At 45.2% G+C, this 16,393-nt stretch overlaps 1 protein-coding gene across 2 annotated transcripts in view; it reads left to right on the forward strand.

Annotated features, from left to right (window-relative positions):
• Positions 1-13,368, forward strand: part of abch1 (ATP-binding cassette, sub-family H, member 1) — a 40,693-nt gene extending 27,325 nt beyond the window's left edge. For both annotated transcript variants that reach the window (XM_046335493.1, XM_046335494.1), the window contains exons 12-20: positions 126-196; positions 1,030-1,079; positions 1,211-1,267; positions 1,571-1,641; positions 2,325-2,413; positions 9,057-9,160; positions 9,502-9,661; positions 10,522-10,626; positions 12,473-13,368. In XM_046335493.1, coding sequence (XP_046191449.1) covers positions 126-196; positions 1,030-1,079; positions 1,211-1,267; positions 1,571-1,641; positions 2,325-2,413; positions 9,057-9,160; positions 9,502-9,661; positions 10,522-10,626; positions 12,473-12,579 — 814 coding nt within the window. In that variant the 3' untranslated portion in view covers positions 12,580-13,368. The remainder of the gene's footprint in view (positions 1-125; positions 197-1,029; positions 1,080-1,210; positions 1,268-1,570; positions 1,642-2,324; positions 2,414-9,056; positions 9,161-9,501; positions 9,662-10,521; positions 10,627-12,472) is intronic.
• Positions 13,369-16,393: the final 3,025 nt, after the last annotated feature.

Genomic DNA, 16,393 nt, shown 5'->3' on the forward strand with positions numbered 1-16,393 from the left:
CCAGGTAGCTTACTGCATGCACACACACAGTATCATGTCTCTGTGGTGTGTGTTGTGTTATACAGGATCCTTACTGTATCATGCACACACACAGTATCATGTTTGTTCTGTGTTGTATTATGCAGGATGATCCAGAGGCAGGTCTCTAAGGAGGTGGTGGATGGAGGGTCGGTGCACGTCTGGTTGGACCTGACCAGTAAGCTTTCACTCCGCAGTCTGTTGGCATGTGACAGTGTTCCAGAATGTACCTTCAAATAGAGTAGAATACAATACTGCTAGAATAGAATAGATCTGAATAGAATAGAACACTGTTAGAATATAATATAATGCCGATAGAATAGATCTGAATAGAATATAACACTGTTAGAATAGAATGCCATAGAATAGATCTGAATAGAACACTGTTAGAATAGAATGCCAATAGAATAGATCTGAATAGAATAGAACACTGTTAGAATATAATACAATGCCAATAGAATAGATCTGCATAGAATAGAACACTGTTGGAATAGAATACTGATAGAATATAGTTGATCTGAATAGAATAGAATAGATCTGAATAAAATAGAACACTGTTAGAATAGAATGCCGATAAAATAGAATAGATCTGAATAGAATATAACACTGTTAGAATAGAATAGATCTGAATAGAATAGAACACTGTTAGATTAGAATAGAATGTCGATAGAATAGAATAGAACACTGTTGGAATAGAATAGTTCTGAATAGAATAGAACACTGTTAGAATATAATAGAATGCCAATAGAATAGCATAGATAGTTTGGCTGTGAAATTGACCTCTAGGTGTTAGTGTAACTGTTTTACAATACTGTGGGGGTCTTCTGAATGATGGCTCATCTCCCAAGTAATGGAAATGGATTTTGGATGCTTTTCAAAGTAAATGATTGATTAGTTTTATTCCAAAATACTGTAAACGTTCAAATCATTGAAATAGATCAAACATTTTTCAAGTGATGTTTGTCAAACTTATGGTGACATTGTTTTAACCTTTTAATGTATTTTCTCCAGATCGACAAATCGCCTTAATGCTTCAGAAAAAAATTAAAGATGCCTTTGAGGTACACCAGAGTTCCCTTTTCTTTGTCTTGTCATTAGGTGGCGAATGATTCTGTTTTGGAAGTGTTCTTTGACTTTTGAGAGTGTTAGTGTTATTATTCATATGGCTTCTGCCTCTCTGTTCCCTCTTCAGGGTTTTATCCAGTATAAGATGAGTAGCAGGTCTTACCTGCTCTCTCTTCCTGTCAAGGTATGAAAATCCCCTTAAAACCCTGGTTAAGTCACAAATGGTCCATAGGGCCGTGGTCAAAAGTAGTGTCCTATGTAGGGAATAGGGTGTCATTTGGGAAGCAGGCCCTGTGTTGATAGTATTCTGCCATCCACATCTACTAGCCTTGCTAGTGTCTGATAGAGACAAGCTGTTGTCTTCCCAAGACCACAATGTAACCCGTGTTGTTGAATGTATACAAATGTTTGATCCATTCCTGATGAATACACAGTGTACTCAGTGTATTCAACTGACTATTTCTCTTTGTCCCGTTTCTCTTTCCAGTTTGAGGAGCCCATCTATGGCAGCATGAACTCAGACTTCACCACGTTTGTGACGCCAGGAGCCGTTCTGAGGTAGAGATTCAGTCCACGTCTGAACCTAGTCAGCTTTACTGAGACGAAGATGATAATCTGTTAAAATACTGTATGCCTTATGGTTTCCCTCCTCTTAATCTCTCCCTGTCGCTCTCTCTTTCTCTCTCTCTCCATGTATCTCCCTCTCTCTCCCTATGTTTCTCCTGTCTCTCTCTGTCTCTCTCCTGTCTCTCTCGCTCCTCTCTCTCTCTCTACTCCATATAACTTCCTCATGTTTCCTCTTTTTATTCTCTCGATTTATCCTCTTTTGCCCCTTTTCTCCCTCCCTTCTCTCTCATTCTAATCTCTCTCCTTCTCTCTCTCCCTCACTTCTCCCTCATTCAACCCCCTCCCTCCTTCTCTCTCCCCCTTCCTTCTCCCTCATTCAACCCCCTCCCTCCTTCTCTCTCCCCCCCCTTCTCCCTCATTCTACCCCCTCCCTCCTTCTCTCCCCTCCCTTCTTCCTCATTCTACCCCCTCCTTCCTTCTCTCTCCCCCTCCCTTCTCCCCTCACTCTACCCTCTCTCCTTCACTTCTCCCTCATTCTACCCCCTCCCTCCTTCTCTCTCCCCCCCCTCCCTTCTCCCTCATTCTACCCCCTCCCTCCTTCTCTCTCCCCCTCCCTTCTCCCTCCTTCTCACTCCCCCTCATTCTCTCCCTCCCCTTCTTCTCTCTCTACACAGCATCACTTTCTATCTCGCAGTGGGCTTGACGGCCCTCTCCTTCGTGATAGAGAGGAAGGAAGGGCTAATGGAAAGGTGCTGGGTCTCAGGTAAGAGGTCAAAGTTCACACAGTGGGTAACAAAATGGCACCATATTCCCTATTTAGTGCTTACATTTTGGCCTGGGCTAGGCATCCCAAACAGCACCTATAGAGGGCTTGCAAGGACGTCACAAATCACCTAGCAACCCCCATGTTGGAAGACCAACTCAAGTCTGATGAAGTCCTCCAATCCTCCATATGGCTGACTGCGTTTTGTTACCATCGGAAACTTCTGGAAGATTTCCCATTATTTCTAAGGACCCAGGAAATGGAGTCAGTGGGAGAACCTATTCAAGTAAGTAAATATCAAAAAACTATGTATTATTAGCTTGCTTGCTACAGAAACTTAGTGTGCAGGCTAACTCAAATTAGCTGCTAACGTAATGTTCGCTGGTTAACAAACTTTACATACTGTATACTGTATCTAGCTAGGTGAATTAAATATCACCAGTTTGCTAGCTTCATATTAGCTAGTTAGTTATCTTGATGTATTTATCGTTGTAACTCCAAATGCTTTTGTAGCTAGTTAGCTAGCTAACAGCCATGGAAGAGGGTGAAAGGATTAGCTTTCAGTTCCAGCTGTCAGAGAACAGAGAGCAGGCTACTCTAGATAGGGGAGGTACCTTTGTGGGAGGACATTATGAAACTATTCTCTAGTTCCAGTCCCTATTGAGATACTGAGGACAGAGAGCAGGCTACTCTAGAGAGGGCAGGTATCTTTGTGGGAGGACATTATGAAACTATTCTCTAGTTCCAGTCCCTAGTGAGATACTGAGGACAGAGAGCAGGCTACTCTAGATAGGGCAGGTACCTTTGTGGGAGGACATTATGAAACTATTCTCTAGTTCCAGTCCCTAGTGAGATACTGAGGACAGAGAGCAGGCTACTCTAGAGAGGGCAGGTACCTTTGTGGGAGGACATTATGAAACTATTCTCTAGTTCCAGTCCCTAGTGAGATACTGAGGACAGAGAGCAGGCTACTCTAGAGAGGGCAGGTACCTTTGTGGGAGGACATTATGAAACTATTCTCTAGTTCCAGTCCCTAGTGAGATACTGAGGACAGAGAGCAGGCTACTCTAGATAGGGGAGGTACCTTTGTGGGAGGACATTATGAAACTATTCTCTAGTTCCAGTCCCCTAGTGAGATACTGAGGACAGAGATATAGAGTAACATAATATTCAGGGCTGTCTAACTTGAGTATAATGCAGCCTGTTTCTTTTCGATGTCTGTCCTCAGATACAGAGTGCTGTGAAACCCTGTCTGCAGATGAAGAGGTCCTAATTAATGTCCCAAGAGAATATACCATGGATTATATATTAGTACATTTTTGTGAAGAAAAATACAGTTTAAAAGTAACACTATGTATAAACACATTACAACTGGAGCAGGCCAACCGTACTGGGTGTGCAGGCTTCTGCTCCAGCCATGCACTAACACACCTGATTCAATGTGTCAAACCTAACAGAAGTCTGTTCCCCCAGTAGATCAGTGATGTTGGACACCTCTGGTATTGACATGTTTTTGTTCACCTGAAATTGTTTTAGTAATAACAACATACGTGTTACTAAAATGTCTAACCTTTTACCTAGGAGTTAGCTTACACTTTGACAGTGTTGATTTGTGCAGTTAAGTGTTAATGTAACTATTATTCAAGATGAACTAGTGTTATGTTGATTAATCACAATCCTGCAATAAAGAGGAATCTGTCTCTAATTTGTCTGTTTCTGTGTTCTATTCTCATTTGAACATTTACCTCTCCAATTAGTTTTATTTGATTGTCACTATTTTTTCAGGATATCGGCCATGTGAACCCATTTTGCAGCTGATAATGGCATGCAGCACCAATGCAGCCACAGGCCTATAGCAGTGGTTCCCAACTCCAGTCCTCCAGTTCCCCACAACAGCCCAACTCCAGTCCTCCAGTTCCCCACAACAGCCCAACTCCAGTTCCCCACAACAGCCCAACTCCAGTCCTCCAGTTCCCCACAACAGCCCGACTCCAGTTCCCCACAACAGCCCAACTCCAGTCCTCCAGTTCCCCACAACAGCCCAACTCCAGTTCCCCACAACAGCCCAACTCCAGTCCTCCAGTTCCCCACAACAGCCCAACTCCAGTTCCCCACAACAGCCCAACTCCAGTCCTTCAGTTCCCCACAACAGCCCAACTCCAGTCCTTCAGTTCCCCACAACAGCCCAACTCCAGTCCTTCAGTTCCCCACAACAGCCCAACTCCAGTCCTTCAGTTCCCCACAACAGCCCAACTCCAACCCTCCATTTCCCCAACTCCAACCCTCCAGTTCCCCCAACTCCAACCCTCCAGTTCCCCCAACTCCAACCCTCCAGTTCCCCCAACTCCAGTCCTCCAGTTCCCCACAACAGCACAACTCCAACCCTCCAGTTCCCCCAACTCCAGTCCTCTAGTTCCCCCAACAGCCCAACTCCAGTCCTCCAGTTCCCCACAACAGCCCAACTCCAGTCCTCCAGTTCCCCACAACAGCCCAACTCCAACCCTCCAGTTCCCCAAAACAGCCCAACTCCAACCCTCCAGTTCCCCAAAACAGCCCAACTCCAACCCTCCAGTTCCCCAAAACAGCCCAACTCCAACCCTCCAGTTCCCCAAAACAGCCCAACTCCAACCCTCCAGTTCCCCAAAACAGCCCAACTCCAACCCTCCAGTTCCCCACAACAGCCCAACTCCAACCCTCCAGTTCCCCACAACAGCCCAACTCCAACCCTCCAGTTCCCCACAACAGCCCAACTCCAACCCTCCAGTTCCCCACAACAGCCCAACTCCAGTCCTCCAGTTCCCCACAACAGCCCAACTCCAGTCCTCCAGTTCCCCACAACAGCCCAACTCCAGTCCTCCAGTTCCCCAAAACAGCCCAACTCCAGTCCTCCAGTTCCCCAAAACAGCCCAACTCCAGTCCTCCAGTTCCCCACAACAGCCCAACTCCAGTCCTCCAGTTCCCCACAACAGCCCAACTCCAGTTCCCCACAACAGCCCAACTCCAGTCCTCCAGTTCCCCACAACAGCCCAACTCCAGTCCTCCAGTTCCCCACAACAGCCCAACTCCAGTCCTTCAGTTCCCCACAACAGCCCAACTCCAGTCCTTCAGTTCCCCACAACAGCCCAACTCCAGTCCTTCAGTTCCCCACAACAGCCCAACTCCAACCCTCCAGTTCCCCACAACAGCCCAACCCTCCAGTTCCCCACAACAGCCCAACTCCAACCCTCCAGTTCCCCACAACAGCCCAACTCCAACCCTCCAGTTCCCCCAACTCCAACCCTCCAGTTCCCACAACAGCCCAAATCCAGTCCTCCAGTTCCCCCAACAGCACACATTGTTGTAGCCCCGGACAAACAAACCTGATTCAACTCAGAGGGCCTGATGATTAGTTGACAAGTTGAATCAGGTGTTTGTCCACAGTTACAATAAAACTGTACTGTTGGGAGGGAGTACTCGAGGACCGGAGTTGGGAACCACTGGCCAATAGCATGATGGCATTAGTCTTATGGGCATTTGCAATGCAGCCCTTGACATTATGCTGCAGAAGCTTAACTCACACACTGTTGACATACTGTTCAGCTGTAGACTATGTATATGAAGCTAATCATTATACTAGATGTTGTACATGCTTTGTGCTGACATGACATTTTTGGATGCAAATCTAACCCTCGTAATCTAGGTGGTGAAATGTCTGAAAGCAGGAGATTAGATCCTTAGCTTAAAACGTACACACAACTATACTGAACAAAAACATAAAAGCAACATGTTTCATGAAATAAAATATCCCAGAAATGTTCCATACGCACAAAAAGTTTATCGCTCTCAAATGTTGTGCACAAATTTGTTCACGTCCCTGTTAGTGAGCATTTCTCCTTTGCCAAGATAATTCATCCACCTGACAGGTGTGGCATATCAAGAAGCTGATTAAACAGCACGATCATGACACAGGTGCACCTTGTGCTGGGGACAATAAAAGGCCACTCAAATGTGCAGTTTTGTCACACATCACAATGCCACAGATGTCTCAAGTTCTGCAGGAATGTCCACCAGAGCTGTTGCCAGAGAATTTAACGTTAATCTCTAACTGGCCTCACAACCGTAGACCACGTGTAACCATGCCAACCCAGAACCTCCACATTCTGCTTCTTCACCTGTGTCTGAGACCAGCCACCTGCTGATGAAATTGAGGGGTATTTCTGTCTGTAATAAAGCTCTTTAGTGGGGGAGAAATCATTCCGATTTGCTGGGCCTGGATTCCCAGTGGGTGGGCCCATGCCTTCCCAGGCCCACCCATGGCTGTGCCTCTGCCCAGTGATATGAAATCCATAGATTAGGGCCTAATGAATTTATTTAAATTGACTGATTTCCTTATATGAACTGTAACTCAGTAAAATCGTATACATTTTTAGCATATTGAGTTTATATTTTTTGTTCAATATATTTCATTCTATTTTGTATTTGTATGATTATTTTTTAACTCTGCATATATTGTTGGGAATGGCTCATAAACTAGCATTTCACAATAGTGTACACCAGCGCATGTGACAAATAAAAATAAATAAAAGATTTTAATCAGAATGATCCACCATCTCCCCCTAGTGGTCAATACTGGTCAGTACACGGATGATGATCTGAGCCCATAGTGCACTATAGAGGTTTACAGTTGACTACAATGCTTGGAAGACGACAGCATGAATTATTCTGACAACAGCCAAGTGTCTACATGATAACAGTGCCTAAAACTAGTTGATTCATCACCATGGTCATTTTCTGTAGAGTATTTGGCAGAGGAGGGCTACTTTGAAGAATCTCAAATATAAAATATATTTTGATTTGTGTAACACTTTTCTGGTTACTACATGATTCCATGTGTTATTTCATAGTTTTGATGTCTTCAAAAAAATAGAGTAAAAATAGTACAAATTTAAAGCTTCAACCTTGAATGAATAGGTGTGTACAAACTTTTGACTGGTACTATATGTGAATGTGTGTTTGTGTTGTTTCGGTATGCGTTGTGTCTAATGTGTGTGTAAATAGGCTCAGTGCAGAAAGGCTCAGTGCAGATAGGCTCAGTGCAGAAAGGCTCAGTGCAGAAAGGCTCAGTGCAGAAAGGGTCAGTGCAGATAGGCTCAGTGCTGATAGGCTCAGTGCAGATAGGGTCAGTGCAGATAGGCTCAGTGCAGATAGGCTCAGTGCAGATAGGGTCAGTGCAGATAGGGTCAGTGCAGAAAGGCTCAGTGCAGATAGGCTCAGTGCAGAAAGGCTCAGTGCAGAAAGGCTCAGTGCAGATAGGCTCAGTGCAGATAGGCTCAGTGCAGATAGGCTCAGTGCAGATAGGCTCAGTGCAGATAGGGTCAGTGCAGATAGGGTCAGTGCAGATAGGCTCAGTGCAGATAGGGTCAGTGCAGAAAGGCTCAGTGCAGAAAGGCTCAATGCAGATAGGGTCGTGTCCAATAATTGACTATTTAGCTAAATCACCATGGGCCCCACATTATGAAACAATAAATACATTGCTTCTCCCTTTTTCTCTATGTTCTTCCTATTCTCTCTCTCTCTCTCTCTCTCTCTCTCTCTCTCTCTCTCTCTCTCTCTCTCTCTCTCTCTCTCTCTCTCTCTCTCTCTCTCTCTCTCTCTACCTCTCCCTCTTCTTTTCTCTCTCCTTCTTACTCCTCTCTCTTTCTCTATTCCTCCTCTCTCTCTCTATCGCTCTCTTTCTTATTCTCTCTCTCTCCTTACTCTCTCTCTTTCTCTCTATTCCTCTTTCTCTCTTCCTCATTCTCCCTCTCTCCGTCTCTCAATTCAATTCAATTTGCTTTATTGCCATGACGTAACTATGTACATTTTGCCAAAGCTTATTTTGGATATTTACAATATAAAAAATTAAAATGAGAATCAAAATTGTCAACGGGACAACAGTAACAACAATAACCAAGTGTCAAAATAACCAACACATTGAACAATAACAATAAGCATACAGTAGAGGACATGTGCAGGTTGATTGGTCTGTCAGACACTGTACCTCAACTTATGGCAGGCAGCAATGTAGTGCGCTGCCAACCCACAGCTCTCTGCGTCCTCCCCCAACAGGACGGGTAGCCTAGTCTCATCAGAGAGGTCTTTGAAACCGAGAACTTAAAGAGGAGATGATTGGCTTTTGAGCTCTTATTCTAGACAAGGGAGCCTCTGCTGTGAGTGGAACGGTTTCTTGAATAAGGGTTTTTAAATTTGGGGAAATGACACTCTCTAATTGTTTATATTTTTGACATTTTGTCAGGAAATGCAGCTCCGTCTCAGGTTCTGCTGCGGTGCAGTGGTTGCACAGCCTTTCCTCTACGGGGAGCCAGGTTCTGCTGCGGTGCAGTGGTTGCACAGCCTGTCCTCTACAGGGAGCCAGGTTTTCCTGTGTCTACCCTTCTCAATGGCAAGGCTGTGTTCACTGAGCCTGTACTTTGTCAAGGTTTTTCTAAGGTTTTGATCAGTAACCATGGTCAAATATTTAGCCACAGTGTACTCCCTCTCCCTCTCCCTCTCCCTCCCCCTCTCCCTCTCCCTCTCCCTCTCCCTCTCCCTCTCCCTCTCCCTCTCCCTCTCCCTCTCCCTCTCCCTCTCCCTCTCCCTCTCCCTCTCCCTCTCCCTCCCCAAGGTGTGAGTTCAATGGAGACCGTGCTGGCGTATCTCATCTCCCAGCTGATTATCATCAGTGTCCAGATAATTCTACTACTGATCTTAATGCTGCTTGTCTTTAAGGTAACACACACACACACATGCACGCACGCACGCACGCACGCACGCACGCACACACACACACACACACACACACACACACACACACACACACACACACACACACACACAGGTCTCTGTATTGTGACAATGTAACAGACACTATATCATTGAATAACATGACATGCTCTTTCACCTTCCTCTCTCTTGTTACCTTCCCTCCTTTTCTGTCTTTCTCACTTTTTACTGTCTCCTCCTCCAATCCCTGTCCTCTCTCTCTCCGTCCTTCTCCTTCTCCCCCTCCTCCAACTCTCGCTTTCCTTCTCCTCTTTCTCCCCCTCCTCCGCCTCCCTCCCTCCCTCCAGATCCCTAATGAGGGGAGCCTGGTGTTGGTTATAGCTCTGATCGTGCTGCAGGGCATAACAGGCACTTCCTTTGGTCTGGTCATCTCATCCGCCATCGATGACGAACAGAACGCCACCCAAGCTGCCCTTGGTATCTTCTACCCCAACCTCATCGTTAGTGGTAGGTGACACACACACACACACACACACACACGGACGCACATACACACACACTGTCTTTTTCCTCAACCTCATCGTTAGTGGTACGTGACACACACACGGACGCACATACACACGCTAGCACACAGAGACACACACTGTCTTTTACCTCAATAGTCAGTAGTATGTTTTAGGGGGTTTGATTTCCATAACTATGCCAAACTACAATAGTGTCTTCCATGTTCTCTCAATATCAAATCAAATCAATTTATATAGCCCTTCGTACATCAGCTGATATCTCAAAGTGCTGTACAGAAACCCAGCCTAAAACCCCAAACAGCAAGCAATGCAGGTGTAGAAGCACGGTGGCTAGGAAAAACTCCCTAGGAAACCCAAAACCTATGAAGAAACCTGGAGAGGAACCAGGCTATGATGGGTGGCCAGTCCTCTTTTGGCTGTGCCGGGTGGAGATTATAACAGAACATGGCCAAGATGTTCAAATATTCATAAATGACCAGCATGGTCAAATAATAGGTCTGGGACAGGTAGCACGTCCGGTGAACAGGTCAGGATTCCATAGCCGCAGGCAGAACAGTTGAAACTGGAGCAGCAGCACGGCCAGGTGGACTGGGGACAGCAAGGAGTCATCATGTCAGGTAGTCCTGAGGCAATTCAATAAAGTTGAATTAAATCCTATTCAGTTCAGTTCAATTACTCTTTCTGAAATTAATACTTTCTTGGAAGAAAATCCATGTTGCCAAAGCAGATCAGTTTAGGACATGTCTCTGTCTTCTGAACCTCACAAAGAAGAACAGCACACACACACACACACATCTCACTCTCTCTTTCTCTAAGACAGTCTCTTTCCTCCTCTCTCTACAGGTATAATCTGGCCTGTGGAATGTATCCCCTATCCACTACGTTACATCAGTCTGGCCCTGCCCCAGACATACGCTTCTGAAGCCCTACGATGCATCATGTACAGAGGTAACACACACACACAGACACACACACTCACACACACAGACACACACACACAAATATAAATACTGTACTTAAACTCAGCAACAACAAAAAAAGTCCTCTCACTGTCAACTGCGTTTATTTTCAGCAAATTTAACATGTTTAAATATGTGTATGAACATAACAATATTCAACAACTGAGACATAAACTGAACAAGTTCCACAGACATGTGACTAACAGAAATTGAATAATGTGTACCTGATCAAAGGTCAAAATCAAAAGTAACAGTCAGTATCTGCTGTGGCCACCAGCTGCATTGAGTACTGCAGTGCATCTCCTCCTTGTAGACTGCACCAGATTTGCCAGTTCTTGCTGTGAGATGTTACCCCACTCTTCCACCAATGCACCTGCAAGTTCCCAGACATTTCTGGGGGGAATGGCCCTAGCCCTCACCCACCGATCAAACAGGTCCCAGATGTGCTCAATGGGATTCAGATCCGGGCTCTTCGATGGCCATGGCAGAACACTGACATTCCTGTCTTGCAGGAAATCACACAGAACGAACAGTATAGCTAGTAGCATTGTCATGCTGCAGGGTCATGTCAGGATGAGCCTGCAGGAAGGGAACCACATGAGGGAGCAGGATGTCTTCCCTGTAACGCACAGTGTTGAGATTGCCTGCAACGACAACAAGCTCAGTCCGATGATGCTGTGACACACCATCCCAGACCATGATGGATCCTCCACCTCCAAATCGATCCCGCTCCAGAGTGCAGGCCTCGGTGTAACGCTCATTCCTTCAACGATAATAAACTCGAATCCGACCATCACCCCTGGTGAGACAAAACCGTGACTCGTCAGTGAAGAACACTTTTTGCCAGTCCTGTCTGGTCCAGCGACGTGGGTTTGTGCCCATAGGAGAGGTGAGGACCTGCCTTACAACAGGCCTACAAGCCCTCAGTCCAGCCTCTCTCAGCCCATTGCGGACAGTCTGAGCACTGATGGAGGGATTGTGCGTTCCTGGTGTAACTCGGGCAGTTGTTGTTGCCATCCTGTACCTCTCCCGCATGGGTGATGTTCGGATGTACCGATCCTGTGCAGGTGTTGTTACACATGGGCTGCCACTGCGAGGACGATCAGCTGTCCGTCCTGTCTCCCTGTAGCGCTGTCTTAGGCGTCTCACAGTACGGACATTGCCATGTATTGCCCTGGCCACATCTGCAGTCCTCATGCCTCCTTGCAGCATGCCTAAGGCACATTCACGCAGGTGAGCAGGGACCCTGGGCATCTTTCTTTGGTGTTTTTCAGAGTCAGTAGAAAGGCCTCTTTAGTGTCCTAAGTTTTGTGACCTTAATTGCCTACCGTCCGTAAGCTGTTAGTGTCTTAGCGACCGACGAGCATGGGAAAGTGTTCAAACCCTTTACAATGAAAATCGGTGAAGTTATTTGTATTTTTACGAATTATCTTTGAAAGACAAGGTCCTGAAAAAGAAACGTTTCTTTTTTTGCTGAGTTTACACACACACACACACACATGCACAACATAGTCCCGAGCTCACAGTGGAGGAAAGATATCCTGCTCTCTCTGTCTGTCTGTCTGTCTGTCTGTCTGTCTGTCTGTCTGTCTGTCTGTCTGTCTGTCTGTCTGTCTGTCTGTCTGTCTGTCTGTCTGTCTGTCTGTCTGTCTGTCTGTCTGTCTGTCTGTCTGTCTGTCTGTCTGTCTGTCTGTCTGTCTGTCTGTCTGTCTGTCTGTCTGTCTGTCTGTCTGTCTGTCTGTCTGTCTCATCTTCATATCACAGTACAAACACACACAAACTCTCTCTCCCACACACACAGAGAAAGACACCATCTTACCTTGTCTCTCCCTCAGGCTGGGGTCTCTCCAGGATGATAGTGTGGCGAGGCTTTGTTGTCACCCTGGGCTGGAACACTTTCTTCGTCATCCTGGCCATCGTCATCCTCAAGTTGAGGATGTGAAACTCCAACCCAGGGAAGATGTGTGCCTATGTAGTGTATGTGAATGTGTGAGGGTTTTGTGTGGGACTGTCAACGTGGGGTGTGTAAGTGAGTGTGTATATGGTGTGTGTATATAGTCTAGGGAGTGTGTGTGTAGGGTCAGTGCAGATAGGGTAACTTTCCCCCTCAGTCACGTTAGTTTGGCTACTCAACCTATCTATGTGTCACTCACAAACCAATCAAAATGCCTGAAATGTGCGTCTGGACACTGCACCCGCCCACTCAGGTGTTACGAGTATAATCACCGTCAGAAGAGTGATCATCGTCTGAGGACTGTTATTATGGACGATAACATGAATGGGTGTCATATGTTTACAGCAGGATTCTACTGTCCTGCCGTTATAAGTCTGTAATGTTCGTGTGTTTTCCCGATACAGCTTTGCATATTATTGATAGTTAATTGCCATTATTGCATTGGTTGCACAGGTGTTTTTATGGAGGAGATTTGTTGTACTGGTAACACAAGGCGGGAATTGTTAAAAGTTAAGAAGGGTCTTTTTTGTCAAAGCAGCTGTTGGGGTCAGAGTTATGCGAAGCCTCATTAGACTGACTTTCAAACGCACAACTAGGTTGCCTGGCAACTCAAACTGAATCATTCCGCTGCTCGATGTTCGCTACATACTTCGTTGCGGAGAAGGAACTAACGTCCGTGGGCATGGCGTCCGTGGGCATGGCGTCCGTGGGCATGGAGTCCGTGGGCATGGCGTCCGTGGGCATGGCGTCCGTGGGCATGGAGTCCGTGGGCATGGCGTCCGTGGGCATGGCGTCCCGTGGTGGGCATGGCGTCCGTGGGCATGGCGTCCGTGGGCATGGCGTGGGCATGGAGGCGTCCGTGGGCATGGCGTCCGGGGCATGGCGTCCGTGGGCATGGCGTCCCGTGGGCATGGCGTCCGTGGGCATGGAGTCCGTGGGCATGGCGTCCGTGGGCATGGCGTCCGTGGGCATGGAGTCCGTGGGCATGGCGTCCGTGGGCATGGCGTCCGTGGGCATGGCGTCCGTGGGCATGGCGTCCGTGGGCATGGCGTCCGTGGGCATGGGCATGGCGTCCGTGGGCATGGCGTCCGTGGGCATGGCGTGGGCATGGCGTCCGTGGGCATGGCGTCCGTGGGCATGGCGTCCGTGGGCATGGCGTCCGTGGGCATGGCGTCCGTGGGCATGGCGTCCGTGGGCATGGCGTCCGTGGGCATGGCGTCCGTGGGCATGGCGTAGCTTTTGGCCAGAGAAAGGATTTTGGCCCATATGTCATGTCTTTCTCGAATGCCCTTTTAAGAAATATTCATTGGGAAAATGTTTGGTCTCTTTCTCAGAAGTTTCTTTTAACTACTAATATTAAAGAGGTTTCATATAAATTAATCCACAAGTACTGCCCTACTAAACATGATCTTGACGTTTTTTTAAAATACATTGATGTTTCTTGTACCTTCTGTAATTACCAACATTACTGACATTACCTTCTGTAATTACCACCATTACCTTCTGTAATTACCAACATTACTGACATTACCTTCTGTAATGACCAACATTACTGACATTACCTTCTGTAATGATCAACATTACCTTCTGTGATGATCAACATTACCTTCTGTGATGATCAACATTACCTTCTGTAATGACCAACATCACCTTCTGTAATGACCAACATCACCTTCTGTAATGACCAACATTACCTTCTGTAATGACCAACATCACCTTCTGTAATGACCAACATTACCTTCTGTAATGATCAACATTACCTTCTGTAATGATCAACATTACCTTATGTGATTACCAACATCACATTCTGTAATGACCAACATTACCTTCTTTAATGAACAGCATTACCAAACATTACCTTATGTAATGGCCAACATTACCTTCTGTAATGACCAACATTACCTTCTGCAATGACCAACATTACATTCTGTAATGATCAACATTACCTTCTATTACCTTATGTAATGGCCAACATTACCTTCTGTAATTACCAACATTACCTTCTGTAATGACCAACATTACATTCTGTAATGATCAACATTACCTTCTGTGATTACCAACATCACATTCTGTAATGACCAACATTACCTTCTTTAATGAACAGCATTACCAAACATTACCTTATGTAATGGCCAACATTACCTTCTGTAATGACCAACATTACCTTCTGTAATGAGCAACATTGCCTTCTGTAATTACCAACATTACCTTCTGTAATGACCAACATTACATTCTGTGATGATCAACATTACCTTCTGTAATGATCAACATTACCTTCTGTAATGATCAACATTACCTTCTGTAATGATCAACATTACCTTCTGTGATTACCAACATTACCTTCTGTAATGGCCAACATTACCTTCTATGATGACCAACTGGAGACTGCTTCACAATTAGTTTGGTATTGCTGTTCTACCAGGAAGCTGTGACAAGATATCTGGAGATTGTTTTCGATCATAAACATTTTCCCTTCTACTTTGAAAATGTGATATTTGGTTTTAAAAGTATAGCAAAGTCTTTCTTCTTAAATCAACCTCATTGGTATTTTATCTCAATTCCATATTCATAAATGTAATGACAAAAACCTCTTTACTATTTTTGGAATGAAATTGAACAATATATAAAGAACATGTCTTCTTCTGATAACAAAAACAACCAAAAGGTTGAATGTAGTGATAAGGTGTTGACATAATGTATGGGCTGCATTACCCTGACTGTTGTTTGCCATGTTTAGATACTCTGTTGTGTACTCTGTTTGCCATGTTTAGATACTCTGTTGTGTACTCTGTTTGAAATATATAAAGAACATGTTTAGATACTCTGTTGTGTACTCTGTTTGTTATGTTTAGATACTCTGTTGTGTACTCTGTTTGCCATGTTTAGATACTCTGTTGTGTACTCTGTTTGCCATGTTTAGATACTCTGTTGTTTGTGTTTAGATACTCTGTTTGTTTGTTATGTTTAGATACTCTGTTGTGTACTCTGTTTGTTTGTTTAGATATCTGTTGTGTACTCTGTTTGTTTTTCTATATTGGTATTTTTTAACAATAAAATTAAAAAGACAACTACTCAGACAACAAATAAGCAGTTTGTTGTCCTGGCACTGGAGAATAACTAATGTTTTAGTTATGTTTTAGTGTATTGGACTCAGAAATGTTGTGTTTGGACTCTGTTTGCACATGTTTTTTTTGGAGATACTCTGTTGTGTACTCTGTTTGTTATGTTTAGATGACTCTGTTGTGTACTCTGTTTGACCAATGTTTAGACCAGAGGAAAGAGTGCCTCCTACTCTGTTGTCTGGTCTCTCTGTTTGTTTTTCTATATTGTCCAACAGGGTATTTTTTTGCAACAATAAAATTAAAACATGACAACTGAGGCATGATCAGACAACAAATAAGCAGTTTGTTGTCCTGGCAACTGGGAAGAAGTGACATGAATGAATATGAGAAGCATGGAGATAACAGTAATGTTCTTAGTAATGTTATGTGGTTTAGTGTAGGTTGGTGACATGCTGCTGGCCTCTGCTGCAGTGAGTAAACAAATGCAGTGGCTACAGGGTGACATGCTGCTGCACAATGCAGTGAGTAAACTAACAGCAGTGGGCTACAGGGTGACCTGAGTAAACAAACAGTAGTGGGCTACAGGGTGACATGCTGCTGGCCTCTGCTGCACAACAGTGAGTAAACTTTACAGGATGCTGCTGGCCTCTGCTGCACAACAGTGAGTAAACTAACAGCAGTGAGCTACAGGGTGACATGCTGCTGGCCTATGCACAACAGTGTAAACTAACAGCAGTGAG

This window comes from Oncorhynchus gorbuscha, unplaced genomic scaffold (genome assembly GCF_021184085.1).
Source record: "Oncorhynchus gorbuscha isolate QuinsamMale2020 ecotype Even-year unplaced genomic scaffold, OgorEven_v1.0 Un_scaffold_761, whole genome shotgun sequence".
Lineage (NCBI taxonomy): Eukaryota > Metazoa > Chordata > Actinopteri > Salmoniformes > Salmonidae > Oncorhynchus > Oncorhynchus gorbuscha.